The 22792-nt window shown below is 37.7% G+C and overlaps 1 protein-coding gene across 1 annotated transcript in view; it reads right to left on the bottom strand.

The window, feature by feature from the left end:
* Positions 1-22792, bottom strand: part of LOC127881879 (myosin-11-like) — a 241744-nt gene that overhangs the window by 188227 nt on the left and 30725 nt on the right. Inside the window, exons 13-18 of the mRNA XM_052430059.1 lie at positions 20804-20948; positions 18642-18765; positions 17397-17551; positions 16133-16220; positions 5881-6234; positions 314-437 (exon numbers count right to left, since the gene is read on the bottom strand). Of these exons, the coding sequence (XP_052286019.1) occupies positions 314-437; positions 5881-6234; positions 16133-16220; positions 17397-17551; positions 18642-18765; positions 20804-20948 (990 nt within the window). The remainder of the gene's footprint in view (positions 1-313; positions 438-5880; positions 6235-16132; positions 16221-17396; positions 17552-18641; positions 18766-20803; positions 20949-22792) is intronic.

The following is a 22792-nucleotide window of genomic DNA, read 5'->3' as shown; positions in this document are numbered from 1 at the left end:
AAGTGTAATATAGAGTGATTTTCATCAGGGGGAATCCAAACTGACTTTTGTATGCAGTTGACTGTTATTCTCAAATGACCGTAATAAGGTTAGTTTTGACTGTATACTGTTGTGGCCTTGTGCAAAATGGGCATGTCAAAACCTAATGTAAATGAAGGAATAACAATCAAGCCTTTAATGTATGTTAATGGAGTTCACAAATGCAAGGTCAATTTTGTTGAGGTAACAATAAACCATAATTTTTAAAATACATAGAAGTAAATTTGCCCTATATGCTTTTTAAAAATACATGGTTCACAATTCAGTTACCTACCAGTGTTTGGCTTGGCAGTTTCTGTTGCCGTGACAGTTTCTGTCGCCATGGTTTCAGGCCTCGTTTCCCTGTCTTCTGCTGCATCCTTGGTCTCCTTCTTGCCTGCCTGCTTCTTTTTCTGCTCCTGTTCATTCATAAAATTAAATGAGTCTTGCAAGCTAAATGCATTGGGTAAAGTGTCGTCCCAGATTAGCCTTTCAAGGACGAAACTTTCTACCTAGACTTGACTTCCAAGACTTCTTTTACACCAAAAAGTCCCATACAGGCATAGAGTGTCATCCTAGATGAGCCTTGCAGACTTCACAGGCTAATCTGAGAGGATACTTTACATGCACATGCATTTAGCCATATATTCACAGAGGGCAGCTCAAATCCAAATTAAATAAGGGATGAACATGTTTATTTAAGAAAATGTATTAAATGATAATGTGTTCGTTTTTGCTTTCTGCGTGTATGTGGTATATGTGAATTCTACAAAGAAAGTGACGCTTGCACAACTGATTGGGAAAATAAAAATTGAAGAAAACTCTATAACCTCTAAGTCCCACCTGGATAACAGAAAATAAAATTAAACTTCTTAGTATTATTCTGTTTAACAGAATTTGGACAACAAAGATAGTCTGGGCCACACTCTGGGAAAACAGGGCTAAATGCATGACACACAAGCCAATCAGGGACATGTGTCCAAACAAGCTAATTACAGACACACAAGCCAATCAGGGACATGTGTCCAAACAAGCTAATTAGAGACACACAAGCCAATCAGGGACATGTGTCCAAACAAGCTAATTAGAGACACACAAAGCCAATTAGGGACATGTGTCCAAACAAGCTAATTAGAGACACACAAGCCAATCAGGGACATGTGTCCAAACAAGCTAATTAGAGACACACAAGCCAATCAGGGACATGTGTCCAAACAAGCTAATTAGAGACACACAAGCCAATCAGGGACATGTGTCCAAACAAGCTAATTAGAGACACAAAAGCCAATCAGGGACATGTGTCCAAACAAGCTAATTAGAGACACACAAGCCAATCAGGGACATGTGTCCAAACAAGCTAATTAGAGACACACAAGCCAATCAGGGACATGTGTCCAAACAAGCTAATTAGAGACACACAAGCCAATCAGGGACATGTGTCCAAACAAGCTAATTAGAGACACACAAGCCAATCAGGGACATGTGTCCAAACAAGCTAATTAGAGACACACAAGCCAATCAGGGACATGTGTCCAAACAAGCTAATTAGAGACACACAAGCCAATCAGAGACATGTGTCCAAACAAGCTAATTAGAGACACACAAGCCAATCAGGGACATGTGTCCAAACAAGCTAATTAGAGACACACAAGCCAATCAGGGACATGTGTCCAAACAAGCTAATTAGAGACACACAAGCCAATCAGGGACATGTGTCCAAACAAGCTAATTAGAGACACACAAGCCAATCAGGGACATGTGTCCAAACAAGCTAATTCGAGACACACAAGCCAATCAGGGACATGTGTCCAAACAAGCTAATTAGAGACACACAAGCCAATCAGGGACATGTGTCCAAACAAGCTAATTAGAGACACACAAGCCAATCAGGGACATGTGTCCAAACAAGCTAATTAGAGACACACAAGCCAATCAGGGACATGTGTCCAAACAAGCTAATTAGAGACACACAAGCCAATCAGGGACATGTGTCCAAACAAGCTAATTAGAGACACACAAGCCAATCAGGGACATGTGTCCAAACAAGCTAATTAGAGACACACAAGCCAATCAGGGACATGTGTCCAAACAAGCTAATTAGAGACACACAAGCCAATCAGGGACATGTGTCCAAACAAGCTAATTAGAGACACACAAGCCAATCAGGGACATGTGTCCAAACAAGCTAATTAAAGACACACAAGCCAATCAGGGACATGTGTCCAAACAAGCTAATTCGAGACACACAAGCCAATCAGGGACATGTGTCCAAACAAGCTACTCAGAAACATCACTTGCAACTTTTGCTGTACTCAATATTATTACAGTTACATGGTCAGTTAACATACGCACACTTTGCTGTACTCAATATTATTACAGTGACATGGTCAGTTAACATCTCACATTGCTGTACTCAATATTATTACAGTGACATGGTCAGTTAACATACGCACACTTTGCTGTACTGAATATTATTACAGTGACATGGTCAGTTAACATATGCACGCTTTGCTGTACTGAATATTATTACAGTGACATGGTCAGTTAACATACGCATTGCTGTACTCAATATTATTACAGTTACATGGTCAGTTAACATACGCACATTGCTGTACTCAATATTATTACAGTTACATGGTCAGTTAACATACGCATTGCTGTACTCAATATTATTACAGTGACATGGTCAGTTAACATACATATTGCTGTACTCAATATTATTACAGTGACATGGTCAGTTAACATACGCACACTTTGCTATACTCAATATTATTACAGTTACATGGTCAGTTAACATACGCACACTTTGCTATACTCAATATTATTACAGTTACATGGTTAGTTAACATACACATTGCTGTACTCAATATTATTACAGTGACAAGGTCAGTTAACATACACATTGCTGTACTCAATATTATTACAGTGACATGGTCAGTTAACATACGCACATTGCTGTAGTCAATATTATTACAGTGACATGGTCAGTTAACATACGCACGCTTTGCTGTACTCAATATTATAACAGTGACATGGTCAGTTAACATACGCACATTGCTGTACTCAATATTATTACAGTTACATAGTCAGTTAACATACGCACGCTTTGCTGTACTCAATATTATTACAGTTACATGGTCAGTTAACATGCGCACACTTTGCTATACTCAATATTATTACAGTTACATGGTCAGTTAACATACGCACACTTTCCTCTCTCTCTCTCTCTCCTATTACAGTTACATGATCAGTTTACATACGCACACTTTGCTGTACTCAATATTATTACAGTTACATGGCCAGTTAACATACGCACACTCAATATTATTACAGTTACATGGTCAGTTAACATACGCACATTGCTGTACTCAATATTATTACAGTTACATGGTCAGTTAACATACGCACGCTTTGCTGTACTCAATATTATCACAGTTACATGGTCAGTTAACATGGGCACACTTTGCTATACTCAATATTATTACAGTTACATGGTCAGTTAACATACGCACACTTTCCTCTCTCTCTCTCTCTCCTATTACAGTTACATGATCAGTTTACATACGCACACTTTGCTGTACTCAATATTATTACAGTTACATGGTCAGTTAACATACGCACACTCAATATTATTACAGTTACATGGTCAGTTAACATACGCACACTTTGCTGTACTCAATATTATTACAGTGACATGGTCAGTTAACATACGCACACTTTGCTATACTCAATATTATTAGTTACATGGTCAGTTAACATACGCACATTGCTGTACTCAATATTATTACAGTGACATGGTCAGTTAACATACGCACACTTTGCTGTACTGAATATTATTACAGTTACATGGTCAGTTAACATACCCACGCTTTGCTGTACTCAATATTATTACAGTGACATGGTCAGTTAACATACGCATTGCTGTACTCAATATTATTACAGTGACATGGTCAGTTAACATACGCACATTGCTGTACTCAATATTATTACAGTGACATGGTCAGTTAACATACGCACACTTTGCTGTACTCAATATTATTACAGTGACATGGTCAGTTAACATACGCACACTTTGCTGTACTCAATATTATTACAGTTAAATGGTCAGTTAACATTCGCACATTGCTGTACTCAATATTATTACAGTGACATGGTCAGTTAACATACGCACATTGCTGTACTCAATATTATTACAGTGACATGGTCAGTTAACATACGCACGCTTTGCTGTACTCAACATTATTACAGTTACATGGTCAGTTAACATACGCACGCTTTGCTGTACTCAACATTATTACAGTTACATGGTCAGTTAACATACGCACACTTTGCTATACTCAATATTATTACAGTTACATGGTCAGTTAACATACGCACACTTTCCTCTCTCTCTCTCTCTCCTATTACAGTTACATGATCAGTTTACATATGCACACTTTGCTGTACTCAATATTATTACAGTTACATGGTCAGTTAACATACGCATTGCTGTACTCAATATTATTACAGTGACATGGTCAGTTAACATACGCACACTTTGCTGTACTCAATATTATTACAGTGACATGGTCAGTTAACATATGCACACTTTGCTGTACTCAATATTATTACAGTTAAATGGTCAGTTAACATTCGCACATTGCTGTACTCAATATTATTACAGTGACATGGTCAGTTAACATACGCACATTGCTGTACTCAATATTATTACAGTGACATGGTCAGTTAACATACGCACGCTTTGCTGTACTCAACATTATTACAGTTACATGGTCAGTTAACATACGCACGCTTTGCTGTACTCAACATTATTACAGTTACATGGTCAGTTAACATACGCACACTTTGCTATACTCAATATTATTACAGTTACATGGTCAGTTAACATACGCACACTTTCCTCTCTCTCTCTCTCTCCTATTACAGTTACATGATCAGTTTACATATGCACACTTTGCTGTACTCAATATTATTACAGTTACATGGTCAGTTAACATACGCACACTCAATATTATTACAGTGACATGGTCAGTTAACATACGCACACTTTGCTGTACTCAATATTATTACAGTGACATGGTCAGTTAACATACGCACACTTTGCTGTACTCAATATTATTACAGTGACAAGGTCAGTTAACATACGCACACTTTCCTGCAGATTTAAAGCCTCTATAACGCTCAACATCAACGAAAATTTCGTACAATATTTCGTAAAATAAAGTTAAACAATTAAAAATCAGTGTTCCTTATGGCAATTGCCAAAATTTCAATGCAAGATGTGGTCTGGTAAAATAGATGTTTGTAAATACAACATGCTCGTTTTTATTAATGTTTTGCATATTTAATTCCATTTTAATTTCCCGCAACAATATCTATTCATACGACACATAAACACTTACATGGAACCATTTAGGTGTTCGTGTGTCGTATGAATAGATATCTTCGCTGGAAATTAAAATGGAATTAATTGTGTCACAAATAAATAAAAACGAGCATTTTGTATCAAAAATCTATGTAATCATACCACATCAAGCGTTGAAATTGTGGCTATTGCTATAAGGAACACTGATTGTTTAGGTGTTAACTTTATTTTACAAAATACTTTATGAAATTTTCATAGATTTTGAGCGTTGAGACTTTAAACGAACCAAAAGCACATACTTGAGCGACCATCAGATTTGTAGTCAAGCACTCTGCCAACTGAGTTAGCTGGCCGATTCAGAATTTAGTGGACATGATTAATAATGATGCCTACAGGTTACTGTGAGATTTATGTCTCCTAGCTAACAGCAAATATAACAAATGTGTTAAATACTAGGCTTGAATCCTAGTTCAAGTGTGTATAAATTGATCTTTTACCATTTTTTTCTGTTTCTTCCATTCCTTTTTCTCCCTCTTTTTCTGAGCAGCAGTTTTTACAGTGCCACCTTCCTCCTCCTCACCTTCACCAGCCTTGTCTGCTTTCTCTTCTTCCGCTTTCCCCTTGTTATTTTTCTTCTTATTCTTTTTCTCTTTCTTATTTTCCAAATCTTCCATGGTGACAATCTTTGGTTCAACCTTTACAACCTCACCAACTTTGACCTCTTTGGCGTCGTTTGCCTCAACCTCTTCTTCTTCTTCCACCTTTTTCTTTCTTGCTTTTTTTTCCTTCTTTGTCTCTTTGGGTTTATCTAGCTCCTGCATTTCTTCCCTTTCCTCCTCACTGGGCTCACTCTGAAAACGAAACAACATTAAAAAGTATATGCAAATCTAATGCAATTAAGGCTCTGACAGTACTGCGAGCTGTACAGAGATCCCTACACTGCTATTGTTTTCCTTCTTTTTATCACATGCCATACCCTGTTTCCCATGTAATATAATCATTATGAATATTTTTATCTTACACATGTGTAATACACATTTAAAGCGTTTTCATTGGCTTTGTTTCGTTTGATTGACCAATCGCTATTTGTTATTTTGCTGAAATGACGTTGCAACGTCAAATGACGTCACGAAATGTGAACAACATTCTGGATTTATCATTATGTTTGTGTAAATATTTATTTGATTTGCTCATTTAAAAGCATGTGATAAACAAGAGATGTGTTTGTCAGAAACACAATGCCCCCTATTTCGCCTCTTTGAAATAAAAATTTCAATATATCATTTGGCAGGTTTAGAAATTATCTCCCTTTTAAAGCTTATTTCTTCCTTTGGATTGTATTTTTTGAATTTTGACCTTGAAGGATGACCTTGACCTTCCACCACTCACTGTGCAGCTTCATAAGATACACATGCATGCCAAATATCCAGTTGCTATCTTCAATATTGCAAAAGTTATGGCCAATGTTAAAGTTTTCGGACAGACGGACTGACTGATGGACAGTTCAACTGCTATTTGCCACCCTACCTGGGGCATAAAAAAGATCTGACACTCGTTGTCATTTCATACCATATTTTATTACACTCATCCAGGAAATTCATTAGTAAGCTTGCCAAAGGCTCGCTTACTAACAAAATTCCTGAACTCGTTTAATAACATATGGTATGATATGACAACTCATGCCAGATCCTATATATATAATACCCATGAAAGACACTTTCCCAATTGAGGGAAAAAATACAAAATACCAAATTTGTGATAACAAAATTCATACAAGGAAGGAAAGTTATGCCCATTTCGTTCCCAATGTGAATTATCTGCAAGTGAAGAGATAATTTTAGCACTGGAACTGAACATATTAAAACGACATGTTAAATAACATTAAATAAGTAATTATGTAATTAAGTACTCAGCAATGGGAAGACCATTATTTTAAATCTGAAGATTCATGACACAAATTTTCCCAATTTCAGAGTTTATCGCACTAAGTTTTCCCAATTTCAGAGTTTATCGCACTAAGTTTTCCCAATTTCAGAGTTTATCGCACTAAGTTTTCCCAATTTGCGTGTTACCAGCACCTTTCCAAATTGAACAAAAAAATCACAGCTGCTTTATCAAACCAGCTTTGAAGTAATAAGAGTGATACATGCAAAACTCGTGTACTTATGATAGTAATTTGTGGTAGGATATCTTTAAAGTGCATGATGAATGACAGCCTCCACTAGCCATTTTATTGCGAAATTTGATCTTTGGTGTCTAAGTATGATCTTAACCTCTGAGTTTGGTTTAATACACAAAAAGCTTTCTCCTCAAATTAAAGCCCTTAAAAGCTGTCAGTATTTTTTTCACCATTTTAGCAACAGGGCTGGTCCCTTAGGATTGGAAAAATTATGGCGTTTTGACTGTAATTGGGAAATAAAGTGTTGTTGTTATTTTGCTTAAAATTCTTCCAAATTTAGAATAATTGAATAAAAGGGCTTTTAATAATATATTTAGTTTTAATATTATAATTAGTAAGGTTAAACTAATAGAGCTGGATAAGAACTAAATGTTGAGATCTAAATAAAATAAAAAAAATTAAATATTTTTTTTTAAACCTTCAATAAGGAATGTTTAGTTCCCATTTGGGAAAAAATATATTCTTTTGCCTATTGGGAATGGGAAAAACCCATATTTGAACAAGAGGGCCTGAAAGGCCCAAAGTCACTCACCTGAGATAACAAGATATTATTGGGACAAAACATCTGACCAAGTTTCATGAAGATCTGAAAATATGTGGCCTCTAGAGTGTTAACAAGGTTTTACTATAGCCATATAAGCAAAAATGCAGCCATGTTTTTCAACCAACCGGCATCATTTTTGAACTCGTCCAAGATATTATCGGGATGAATCTTCTGACCAAGTTTCATGAGGATCGGACAGTAAATGTGGCAAATAGAGTGTTAACAAGATTTTACTATAGCCATATAATGAAAAATGCCCCGCCCCTTGGAAGCCATGTTTTTCAAGCAAACATAATTATTTTCAAACTCATCCAAGATATCAATAAGACAAATCTTCTTACCATATTTCATGAAGATTGGAAAATAAATGTGGCCTGTAGAGTGTTAACAAGGTTTTACTATAGCCATATAAGGAAAAATGCCCTGACCCTGGGGGCCATGTTTTTTTTACCAAAGGGCATTATTTTTTAACTCTTTCAAGATATTATTGGGATGAATATTCTGACCAAGTTTCATGAAGATTGGACAATAAATGTGGCCTCTAGAGAGTTAGCAAGGCAAATGTTGACGGCTCACAACGCACAACGCACGACGGACAAATAGCAATCACAAAACCAGGGCTCAACATTAACGGTTGTCTGATTGCCACTGGCAAGTAAAAGTTGGGTCCGTGCAAGTTATTTTATAATCTAGTTGTCCGCCCGGGCGGATGCAAAAAAGAACAAAGAAAAACATGCGTTTCTGTGGTTAAATAGTACAAATAATCACAAAAGATTTGCCTTATGCGCGAATTTACCTTGGCGATTGTTGTTTGCGGAAGTCCGAACTAACTAAGCATGGTGTGCTTGCATTTCCAAACTTATTTTTAGAAACACCGTAAATGGCTTGGGTTTCCAAACATCAGCTTTCAAATGCTATTGTGTTTATCTTTTTCATTACTATTCAGTTACAAATAACATCGTTGGTTTTTTCAGTCACAAAGAAAACACTAAAATTATAACTATATAAAAACAACAACAAATAGCTTCGGTATATACATATTTCATATTTTGCCACTTACATTTTCAACAATCTTTTACTTTACGTCAATTGACATTTTTGTTACGGTTCACATGTTCAGCGTTGTTCACAGTACTGTTAGCAGACAGGAAATGTCTAGTTTATTTAGCTTCGGCTTTACAAGTAACTTGAAGTCTGCAAAATCCAATGAAAAATGCACAGTAAAATCATCCAAAAGTGCCAAAAAGTGTGAATTGAAACGAAAACGCAACTTTTTACCATAATGGAAAAGTGAATTTGAATGGTTGAGATATGATGAATCGTTAGGAGCAATGTTTAATAATCAAATATTGGCACAAATCTACATTTAGACTTAAATTAGACTTTAATTACTGTAATAATTTTGTTAAATGTGCAAAAATAAAAAAAGGTTTTGTGCTGTATCATTTTGATCTTTATTAAAACATATGAGGTTTACAGTTAATGGTTTACAGTTAAAGTGATATTTCATGTTTGGGCAAGTGGCTTTACGTTGAGGGCAAGTAGATTTTCTAAGTACTTGCCCGGCAGAGCAAGTTGGTTTTTAGGTTAATGTTGAGCCATGAAAACTGTTTCCCTTTACCATGCCAAGTTCAAAACACTGCATTTCCTTGATAGACTATAGAAATAAGGACAATAATTAAATGGAAATTTGCAATATTAATGTACATGTGTTAGGTCGGCTTCTAAGCTTTTGAAACAAGAAACATGGTATTGCCAACCAGGTTTTCCATGACATGTTTACTCACTTATTTACTTAATTTTTAATCATTGTAAGGTCCCAAGATTGGTCAGTGAAAACTGTACAAATTTTTCGACTGTAAATCACCAGCTTAATACCCTACCCCTGGCATCCCCCATTCTATCAACAAGGAATTTCAACTTTGATAAAATCTAGGTTCAAAAACGTGAAAGGTTTTTACTTTATAATCTTTCAGAAAGTACATGAATATCCGGTTCAATGTAATGTCTGATGGAAAGGATCATTGGCATTTTTCATCAACAAAGCAGAACCGACAAACTGAAGTTGTGGCATCATTACTTTGATGGTATGGATATTTGTATTTGTTGTGCAAGATATTCATTCAATAATATTTAATTTACCAGTTAAATAACTAAATAAAGCTTGTTCAATGAGTAAAATCAGAGTATTGAGGGATTAATCCTAGCCTTAGGCTAATTACTGTCATGGGGATTCATGGCCATAATAATTGTTTACCACTTTAAAATCAGGTAGGGAAGTTCTTTATAAAAATGAGTTGATGAAATAATTGTAATACAGTCTTAATAACGTTGAAATCCTGTGAAACAAATGGAACAATTTGAGTAAATACAAATAGAGAAACCTCTTCCTTGCATTGTCAGTTCACATAGTAAGAGAGGTATCTGTTTCAGTATAACAAATCACATGTTGATTTAAAATTTAAAGTTTAAATGCAAACTTTAATTAATATGTACAATCATTATTTGGAAGTAATAATTCAATTCATTTAAATGCAATATGAAATAAATTGGTACTCTTGAATTTGATTGACAATAATTATTTTGAATAACTGGGTCATCAATTGTATAGGATATTTACCAAAGAAGACCCATGATTCCATGGGTTAAAGTTAAAAATGTCTGAAAACTAGAAAATTTTGCTGGGGGTCGAGGGGGCCTAACTAGGGCCCCCAGGTGGGTGCAGAGCAAAGCTCTGGTGGGGGGCACAGGAGGCAATCCAAAAACAGGAATTCCGGTTTAACCCGGAACACTTTCAACCATGTGATTCTCTTTAAGAACATGTTCACAGAGCAATCTTTAATCTGTAATATTTCTTTTGCAGACAGCTGAATGTCTAGTGAAAAATGTAACAGCCCTGACACTTGGACAGTCACATGTAGCATTTTACCGCAACAATGTTAGGGGACGTCTTTTGTCTTTTACAGGCACACATATTTATGTAATGCCATGGATTATCTTTACCCCAGAGGAAAACTTAAGTGGCTCAACTGCGATGTTTGTAGGCGTTGGGTTCACGAAAAGTGCATTGGATCTGGTGTGGTCATTGAAGGCTTTCAATGTGACATTAACAATGCCCAGCATAGTTGAAAGGATACTGATTAGAGTTGATCCTTCAAAGAGGCATTTATAAATCATGATGTTAGAGGCATAAGTAAGATTTGAAAGTGTTTTAAACTTAATGACTTATCACAATAAGTGTAAAACAGCTCATTTTGCAGTAATATGGCATGTAAATATTTATTTTATTGTGTGTGCTGCTTTAAATATCTAAGTATTACAGTCTACAGCCTTTCATTATTTTCTTGAAAGTAGTTACGGTTACAGCAAGTTGTAACTTATTATGTTATATTGTTCTACCGGTATTATCTATTTAGTAAGGATTATAAGCAGTTTTTGTAATCGTTAATGATAATCCATTAACAAATACTTATTGTAAGTCATCATTGAAACATGTGAGTTTTGTAGTGAAGCAGAGATGAACAAATATTTTAAAGGTGAAATACACATTGTGGCAAAGTTATTGCCTGTACATATCATAAAAAAACAGATGGGTAGACCTTAAAGTTTCTGGTACAGTGTGCAAAACTAACTTTTTTGTATTCATAGCCAATGTGGCTATGAAACTTGCAAAATGTCATAGCCAGAAGAATTTTTTCATTGCCAGAAAAAAGGAATTAATTTACAGTGACATTATCATGACCTTAGCAGAATAATAAAAGTGTAATTTTTGACATTTTAAATTCGCAAGCTGGACTTAACACTCTCTATAGCATCTAAGGGAGATCACTTATGATAGAAATCTAAGGGAAGTAACTAAGCGGTGTCACTGTAAGAATTTACACATGAAATGCATAAATTAATTATTTATTAGTTTATTTACTCTGATTTTTTTCATTGCAATTCAAGCGATCTTTATGCAATTTTTCTATCGCCAGAGCCAAGATTTCAACGCATTGGTGATCAGGTGATGGGTTAATTTTGCAGACAGCGGTGAATTAAAAACAGATCAATAATTAGACAAGAGGGCCAAGATGGCCCTAGTTCGCTCACCTGAGAGGAGTCAGTTAATTCAATCTTAACCAAATGTCAAACTTGACCTAGATATTGTCCAGACAAACATCCTGGTCAAGTTTCATCATTATTTCATCTGCGAGTCATGATCAATGTACCTATGAAGCTTCATGATCCTAGGCGTAAGCATTCTTGAGTTATGATCCAGAAACCATTTTTCTTAGATGAGTCACCGTGACCTTGACAGCCATTGTGTAAATACGTTTTTTGGCACTGTGACCTTGACCTTTGACCTAGTGACCTGAAAATCAATAGGGGTCATCTGCGAGTCATGATAATTGTACCTATGAAGTTTCATGATCCTAGGCCTAAGCGTTCATAAGTTATCATCCTGAAACCATTTTACTATTTTGGGTTATAGTGACCTTGACCTTTGACCTAGTGACCTGAAAATCAATAGGGGTCATCTACGAGTTATGATCAATGTACCTATGAAGTTTCATGATCCTAGGCCCAAGCGTTCTTGAGTTATCATCCGGAAACCATTTTACTATTTTGGGTCATCGTGACCTTGACCTGTGACCTGAAAATCATTAGGTGTTATCTGCGAGTCATGATCAATGTAGCTATGAAGTTTCATGATCCTAGGCATAAGCGTTCTTGAGTTATCATCCAGAAACCATTTTAATATTTCAGGTAAATGTGACCTTGACCTTTGACCTAGTGACCTGAAAATCAATAGGGGTCATCTGCAAGTCATGATCAATGTATCTATGAAGTTTCATGATCCTAGGCATAAGCGTTCTTGAGTTATCATCCAGAAACCATTTTACTATTTCAGGTCACCCCGACCTTGACCTTTGACCTAGTGACCTGAAAATCAATAGGGGTCATCTTCGAGTCATGATCAATGTACATATGAAGTTTCATGATCCTAGACATAAGCGCTCTTGAGTTATCATCTGGAAACAATTTTACTATTTCGGGTCACCTTGACCTTGACCTTTGACCTAGTGACCTGAAAATCTATAGGGGTTATTTAAGAGTCATGATCAATGTACCTATGAAGTTTCATGATCCTAGGCATAAGCCTTCTTAAGTTATCATCCTGAAACCATTTTAATATTTTGGGTAATCGTGACCTTGACCTTTGACCTAGTGACCTGAAAATCAATAGGGGTCATCTACGAGTTATGATCAATGTACCTATGAAGTTTCATGATCCTAGGCCCAAGCGTTCTTGAGTTATCATCCGGAAACCATTTTACTATTTTGGGTCATCGTGACCTTGACCTGTGACCTGAAAATCAATAGGTTTTATCTGCGAGTCATGATCAATGTAGCTATGAAGTTTCATGATCCTAGGCAAAAGCGTTCTTGAGTTCTCATCCGGAAACCATTTTACTGCTTTGGGTCACCGTGACCTTGACCTTTGACCTAGTGACCTGAGTTATCATCTGGAAACAATTTAACTATTTCGGGTCACCATGACCTTGACCTTTGACCTAGTGACCTGAAAATCTATAGGGGTTATCTACGAGTCATGATAATTGTACCTATGAAGTTTCATGATCCTAGGCCTAAGCGTTCTTAAGTTATCATCCTGAAACCATTTTAATATTTTGGGTAATAGTGACCTTGACCTTTGACCTAGTGACCTGAAAATCAATAGGGGTCATCTACGAGTTATGATCAATGTACCTATGAAGTTTCATGATCCTAGGCCCAAGTGTTCTTGAGTTATCATCCGGAAAACATTTTACTATTTTGGGTCATCGTGACCTTGACCTGTGACCTGAAAATGATTAGGTGTTATCTGCGAGTCATGATCACTGTAGCTATGAAGTTTCATGATCCTAGGCATTAGCGTTCTTGAGTTATCATCCAGAAACCATTTTAATATTTCAGGTAACCGTGACCTTGACCTTTGACCTAGTGACCTGAAAATCAATAGGGGTCATCTGCAAGTCATGATCAATGTATCTATGAAGTTTCATGATCCTAGGCATAAGCGTTCGTCAGTTCTTATCCGGAAACCATTTTACTGCTTTGGGTCACCGTGACCTTGACCTTTGACCTAGTGACCTGAAAATCTATAGGGGTCATCTGCGAGTCATGATCAATGTATCTATGAAGTTTCATGACCCTAGGCATAAGCGCTCTTGAGTTATCATCCGGAAACCATCTGGTGGACGGACGGACCGACATGAGCAAAACAATATACCCCCTCTTCTTCGAAAGGGGGGGGGGGGGCATATATGACAAAACTGCCCCCATCCCAGCAGCCATGTTATTCAAATGACCGGAACCATTTTTGAACCCAACTCTCGTATCAAGGAAACAAATGTTCTGAGCAAATTTCATGAAAATTGGGCCAAAAGTGTGTCTTCTTCTGTGTTCACATGTTTTCACTATATACATATAGAGAAAAATGCCCCGCCCACTGGCAGCCATGTTTTTTCACCAATCCCAACCATTTTCGAACTCGTCAGAGACATTAATTGAACCAATGTTTTGACCTACTTTCATGATGATTTGGCAAAAATTGTGACTTCTAGAGTGTTTGCAAGGATTCTCTATAGCCAAATAAGGAAAACTGCCCCGCCCACTGGCGGCCATGTTTTTCAACGGATCGGAACCACTTTTGAACTCAACCAAGATATCATTAAAAGTAACATGAAGATTGGGCTTGTGATTGGGAATGTGACTTCTACAGTGTTTACAAGGTTTTTCTTTTAGTGACCTAGTTTTTGACCCGGCACAGCCCAGTTTCGAAATCGGCCGAGATTTCATTGGGACAAAGCTTCTGACCAAGTTTCATGAAGATGAGACAAGAAATGTGGCCTCTAGAGTGTTTACAAGCAAATGTTAACGGACGGACATACGACGGACAAAGACCGGTCACAAAAGCTCACCTGAGCAATCAGGTGAGCTAAAAATATATCAAACAGTTCAACCAGCTTTTATTACTGACCACTGATATTAACATCTGGCATACAGCAAAGTGAGAGGGTCAGTAAACTTAGTGGTAAATAGTTACACACTGCAATGATCAATATCTGGTGTCTAACAAATTCTAGAGCATGAACTAAAAATTGATTGGGAAATATGACTCAGCAGGTTAAACAATGGAGATAGATACTGCAAAATTGTGTACATGTTGTCTTCATTTCAGCTTTCTCTTAGTTGATAGGCTTACCATAAGTAATAATGACTAAAACAGTTGTTAATTATGAAAATTCTGTGTTATGAAAAATTAAATAAAACAGTTAATGGTACATAATACTGACATAATAAAACCAAACTTTACTACACAGGACACAAATGTTCTGACCAAATTTCATGAAGATTGGGCAACTGAATTAAATAAAACTAGAGTGTTAACAAGATTTTACTATAGCCGTATAAGGAAAAATGCCCCGCCCCATTGGAAGCCATGTTTTTCAAGCAAAAATTATTATTTTCAAACTCATCCAAGATATCATTGAGACCAATCTTCTGACCAAATTTCATGAAGATTGGACAATAAATGTGGCCTCTAGAGTGTTAACAAGGTTATACTAAAGCCATATATAGCCATATAAGGAAAAATTCCCCGCCCCTGGTGGCCATGTTTTTAAAGCAACAAAAACCATTTTCAAACTCATCCAAGATATCATTGGGACAAATCTTCAGACCAAGTTTCATGATGATCGGAAAATAAATGTGACCTCTAGAGTGTTAACAAGGTCATACATTTCATTATAATTTAAAATATAACTTAAGAAGAACATGTGTCGAAAAATGCGAAATAAGCGAGATATTTAATTCTGTAATCGAAAATGTCTGTATGCCGCATATTTTTCCAATCCAAAATGGTGAAAAAAACACACACTGAAGTAAGTATAATCGAAATATCCTGAAGCAATATCTCACATTACAAATGTCAAACAACTGCCCAAAGCCCTGCCAAGAAGTAGCCAGTGTGCCATACCTGATCCTTGTACTGGTTGGCATTGCGACGCTCCTCCTTCAGTTTCTTCTCCAGGCGCCGGATGGCCAGCTGCATGTTGCCACGCTCCCTTCAGAGGAACAACAGTACATGTTAATGGTAACAAGAGGGGTTTTGTTCTCATGGGCTCAAGACATGGGTATAAAGTGTCATCCCAAGTTAGCCTGTGCAGTCCGCATAGGCTAATTAGGGACAATTCCAGCTTTTATGGAATTTTTGTTTGAAGGGGAGTTTCTTTTAAACAAAAACCTAGTTAAGGCAGAAAATGTCTCCCCTGATTAGCCTGTGCAGATTGTCTCCCCTGATTAGCCTGTGCAGATTGTCTCCCCTGATTAGCCTGTGCAGATTGTCTCCCCTGATTAGCCTGTGCAGATTGTCTCCCCTGATTAGCCTGTGCAGATTGTCTCCCCTGATTAGCCTGTGCAGATTGTCTCCCCTGATTAGCCTGTGCAGATTGTCTCCCCTGATTAGCCTGTGCAGATTGTCTCCCCTGATTAGCCTGTGCAGATTGTCTCCCCTGATTAGCCTGGATTGTCCCCCTATTAGCCTGTGCAGATTGTCTCCCCTGATTAGCCTGTGCAGATTGTCTCCCCTGATTAGCCTGTGCAGATTGTCTCCCCTGATTAGCCTGTGCAGATTGTCTCCCCTGATTAGCCTGTGCAGATTGTCTCCCCTGATTAGCCTGTGCAGATTGCAGAGGCTAATCTCAGATGACACTTTACACAAATCCATTTCCAGGTGAGGCTCAAAAAGGCTATAGACAGCTGGTTATTTATCAGTATTTTCAGCACAGGAATGGACTGACAAGTTTAATTTACTATCTAGCCAGTCACATGCTAAAAAATTACTAGTAATATAGAGATTTATAATTTTTTTGGAGAACATAAACAATGTTTGTCCAAGGATCTCATGAACAGACACATTTAAGTTTAAAACTAATTCATCATTCCTATATTCTCAATTTTGTTTTGTTTTCTTAAATACTTTACCTGCTTAACATTTATATCTCAGATAAAAAAGTTTCACACTCAAACCTCAATATCAGACATAAAAATGGACGATTTGAAAAGCAGCTAAAAAAACTCCTATTCCCATTTCAAATCTTTCAATTTTTACACAGATGGCACCAAGTTTTACAAGGTTATTGATATAATGTTTGAGTTGAAAACCAAATTGAATGCCTGCACTGTTTGCACTAAGACACCTGGACACACGCACAAACACATACAAAGAGCCCTCTGCTTACTTTCTCTCCAGATCAAGCTGCTCCTTCAGGGTTGCCACCTTCCACTTTTTTTTCCCCAGCCGTCCCTCAACCTTGGCCAGCTTCTCCTTCAAGTCCTTGACCTCCAGCTGCAACCTCTGGCTCTCATTACGCAGGTCTGCCTGGCACTTCTCAAACTGAGAAAAACAAGAACACTTAGATATGCATTTTGATGATTTTGTAGTCCCTTAATAAATCATATTAAATGAAATACCTTTCTTACTAGATTCAAGTTTTAATGGCTTCATTTCCAACCATTTGATACTGATGAGCAGCACACAACATCAACCTGAACAGCCTGTCAGTTACTCGCTGTTCTGGTTGTATGCTGGTTTTCACTTTATTTCTGAACAAGAAAGGAATAAACAATAACACTTGGTTTCAAACAGGAGTGGTGAACCAATATGCTGCAGCCTGCAAACTAACTGGCAAACAGTTCAAAAAGGGTCATTGAGTGGAACGACATGCTTAAACCACATGAAACCTTGTACAAGATTTTGTAAAGTTCTTTTCAACACTTGGGTGAATACCATAAATATAAAAATTGTTGCCTTTAATGTCCCGAAATCAATCAACGGTTATAAAGATAGATTAATAAACCAAATATACAACTTTAAAAATTATTTTATTGCGTGTGTTGACTTGTGTAGTTCTTGTACAGATCAAGACATGCAAACCTATTACTTACAGAAGAAAACTATTAATTAATACCAAAACTTAAAGCGAGATTATACGATTTTTTATATGTGTTTAATTGTAATAAATTGATAAAATATGTTACAATAACACAAAATAGGCAAAAAAAAGTATTCATTGGAGATGAATTTCATAAAAATGCAGCAAAGACAAATTAGCGCCCCAAGCCGATTGTGATGAAGATATTTTGTACATATTTTCCCACAATAACTGAAGTGTTTGTCTTTTTAGTAAGTGTTCGTGTGTCATATGAATAGATATTGTTGCAGGAATTTAAAATGAACCGTAAAACTAAATTTAGATTCACATCATACATGTACAGACATTTTCAATTTCAGAGTTAAATAACTGGCTTATTTCGCATTTTTCTACACATGTTCTTCTTAACTTTTATTTTAATTTATATTGAAATATATGTTTAATAAGTTTTTTACACATTTTATATAAATAAATAAATGTTTGACAAAATCGTATAATCTCGCTTTAACAAATATAATTGCAGTCAATACACTGAACTGTTGTCCTTCCTACCTGCATGGTTGCCTCGCGTGTCTTAACCACAAGGTCAGCGTTGGAGAATTGTTTCTCCTCCAGCTCAATTTCCAGCTGGCTGTTCCTGGCCTTCAGGCTGTGCTTATCATTCAGCAGTGCAGACCTGCCATTAAGACCATTACGTAAGGCCACTTACCAAAGAACAATTACCAAAGGTTACAAGAAATCAGCTCGTTTCACATCAAAACAGTTCCTTTCAAATAAACCAAGCTCTGGGAACAAAGAGCTTAATGCATGTGCTATGTGTTGTTCCAGATTAGCCTTTGCAGCCCAATCAGGCTATTCAGGGATGTCTGTCAGGCTATTCAGGGATGTCTGTCAGGCTATTCAGGGATGTCTGTTAGGCTATTCAGGGATGTCTGTCAGGCTATTCAGGGATGTCTGTCAGGCTATTCATGGATGTCTGTCCGGCTATTCAGGGATGTCTGTCAGGCTATTCAGGGATGTCTGTCAGGCTATTCAGGGATGTCTGTCAGGCTTTTCATGGATGTCTGTCAGGCTATTCATGGATGTCTGTCAGGCTATTCATGGATGTCTGTCCGGCTATTCAGGGATGTCTGTCAGGCTATTCAGGGATGTCTGTCAGGCTATTCAGGGATGTCTGTCAGGCTATTCAGGGATGTCTGTCAGGCTATTCAGGGATGTCTGTCAGGCTATTCAGGGATGTCTGTCAGGCTATTCAGGGATGTCTGTCAGGCTTTTCATGGATGTCTGTCCGGCTATTCAGGGATGTCTGTCAGGCTATTCAGGGATGTCTGTCATGCTATTCAGGGATGTCTGTCAGGCTATTCAGGGATGTCTGTCAGGCTATTCATGGATGGATGTCAGGCTATTCAGGGATGTCTGTCATGCTATTCAGGGATGTCTGTCAGGCTATTCATGGATGGATGTCAGGCTATTCAGGGATGTCTGTCAGGCTATTCATGGATGTCTGTCCGGCTATTCAGGGATGTCTGTCAGGCTATTCAGGGATGTCTGTCAGGCTATTCAGGGATGTCTGTCAGGCTATTCATGGATGGATGTCAGGCTATTCAGGGATGTCTGTCATGCTATTCAGGGATGTCTGTCAGGCTATTCAGGGATGTCTGTTAGGCTATTCAGGGATGTCTGTCAGGCTATTCAGGGATGTCTGTCAGGCTATTCAGGGATGTCTGTCAGGCTATTCAGGGATGTCTGTCATGCTATTCAGGGATGTCTGTCATGCTATTCATGGATGGATGTCAGGCTATTCAGGGATGTCTGTCAGGCTATTCAGGGATGTCTGTCATGCTATTCAGGGATGTCTGTCAGGCTATTCAGGGATGTCTGTTAGGCTATTCAGGGATGTCTGTCAGGCTATTCAGGGATGTCTGTCAGGCTATTCAGGGATGTCTGTCCGGCTATTCAGGGATGTCTGTCAGGCTATTCAGGGATGTCTGTCAGGCTATTCAGGGATGTCTGTCAGGCTATTCAGGGATGTCTGTCATGCTATTCAGGGATGTCTGTCAGGCTATTCATGGATGGATGTCAGGCTATTCAGGGATGTCTGTCAGGCTATTCAGGGATGTCTGTCATGCTATTCAGGGATGTCTGTCAGGCTATTCAGGGATGTCTGTTTACCCCTTAACTGGATTTTCGCTTAGAACAGAATTTCTTTCAATAAAAAATACTATTGTAAACTGCACAGGCTAATCTTAAACAACACTGAAGGCACATTCATTAAGCACGTTCTTTCCAGAGCCAGCCTCAAATGCTTTTGCACAATGTAATAAATAAAGGATGGATAACAATTCTGTGAACATTCAATTGACAAAATTTCACATAGAATCTTTTTCTGAAACTTATGCTTTGTGCTACTTAATGTATAGAAGTTTTTATAACATTTGTTACAATTTGAAGCTTTGGGAGTAAATTTCATAAAGACAAAGAATAGTATAATAAAGATTCCAGGATCTAAGTTTGCATGACTTCACTTGAAGCTTGGTTACAAATTTGATGCACATTATCTTGTTCATGAAAACACAACTATGTCAGGCTAAATTTTATGTCAGTCTGGACCAGACATAAAATAGAGGTGAAGCCCTACTTTGCGGCTGAGTTGTTGCTAGGTGAAGCCCTACTTTGCGGCTGAGTTGTTGCTGATTTCATCCTGCAGTTCATACCTCTCTGCCTCAGCATTGCTTGCTGCGTGCTCAGTAGCAGCCAGGTTGTTTTGCAGTTGGATGTTGTCTGTCTCCAGTGTCTTCAGGCGCTTCTCATGCAGTTGGATGTTGTCTGTCTCCAGTGTCTTCAGGCGCTTCTCATTCTCTGAAAGCATAAATCTCAGAATTGAACTGTGAGGTTTCTGCAGAACAGCTGAGAACAATTTTGGCTGCACTCTGTCAAAACAAGGAATAATATATGTGCACTAAGTATCCACCCAGATTTGCAGACACCACAGGATATTCAGGGACAACAGGATATTCAGGGACAACAGGATATTCAGGGACAACAGGATATTCAGGGACAACAGGATATTCAGGGACAACAGGATATTCAGGGACAACAGGATATTCAGGGACAACAGGATATTCAGGGACAACAGGATATTCAGGGACAACAGGATATTCAGAGACAACAGGATATTCAGGGACAACAGGATATTCAGGGACAACAGGATATTCAGGGACAATACTTTACCCTTTTATGGAATTTTTCATTTGCAAGACGTCTCTTCTTAACACAAATCAAGTCTAGGCCGAAAGTGTTGAATGTGATTGGCCTGTGCATGAATCAAGTCCCAGCAGCCAAGAGTATTTCTAATTCATTGAATCTGCATGGCACATGAATCAAGCCTCGGCAGCCAAGAGTATTTATAATTCATTGAATCTGCATGGCACATAATGATTTATGTTTTGTATTGCTAGTTTTCATTAACAAAATAATAAAATAAAATAATTGCAATAAGGCAAGATATTATTAGTAGATTTTTGAACTCATACATTGACTGATTTAACCCTTTACCACTGAGATGTGCATTTTTAAGCATTTTTAACCCATTCTAAAATCAAATCAAACTAGAGCTTTGTCACAGACGAGACAAATACCCCCACATGCTGCATGGACACGGAATATTTTGCATGTTGTCTTCATAAAAAACAGCGGACACCATGCTCAATGTTTAAAACGCACTAAGTGACCCGGTGACCTAGTCTTTGACCCAGCATGGCCCATGTTCGAACTTCAGCTACACATCATTTAGATTCAACTTCTGACCAAGTGTGGTGAAGATCAGATGAAAACTACTTGAATTAGAGAGCGGACACCATGCTGAGTGTGTAAAACGTACTCAGTGACCTATTTTTTGATCTTGCATGGCCCATGTTCAGACTTGGACTTAAGATCATCAAGATAAAACTTCTGACCAAGTCTGGTGAAGATCGAATGAAAACTAGTTAAATAAGTGAGCGGACAACATGCTGAATGTTAAAAAACGCACTAAGTGACCCCGTGAGATAGTTTTTGGCCCTGCATGGCCCATGTTCTAACTTGGCATAGAGATCATCAAGGTAAATCTCAAGACCAAGTTTGGTGAAGATATTGGATGAAAACTACTTGAATTAGAGAGCAAACAACAAACTGAATGTTTCAAACGCACTAAGTGACCCCGTGACCTAACTTTTGACCTGCCATGATCCATGTTCAAACTTGACCTAGACATCATCTAGATACAACTTCTGACCAAGTTTGGTGAAGCTCTGATGAAAACTACTTGAATTAGAGAACGGACACCATGCTCAATGTTTAAAACGCACAAAGTGACCCCGTGACCTAGTTTTTGACCCAGCATGACCCATATTCCACTTGACCTAGACATCATCTAGATACAACATCTGACCAAGTTTGGTGAAGATCCGATGAAAACAACTTGAATTAGAGAGCGGACACTTAATACGGACCGACCGACAGACAAGTTCACTCCTCTATACCCCCCTAAACTTCGTTTGTGGGGGTATAAATAAAGACCTTTCTAACTACTTTAAAGTATTACAGGCTTCATATCCAACTGTTAGATACTTCAGAGCAACATACAGCATAAAACTGGACATTTTCACCTGCTTCTGAGCGGGAAAGTGTTCAGGATACAATCAAACACTAATAACATACAAAAC

This window comes from Dreissena polymorpha, chromosome 5 (assembly GCF_020536995.1).
Source record: "Dreissena polymorpha isolate Duluth1 chromosome 5, UMN_Dpol_1.0, whole genome shotgun sequence".
Classification (NCBI taxonomy): Eukaryota; Metazoa; Mollusca; class Bivalvia; order Myida; family Dreissenidae; genus Dreissena; species Dreissena polymorpha.
The sequence above is the reverse complement of the archived record's forward strand: the minus strand, read 5'-3'. Positions and strand labels throughout refer to the sequence as shown.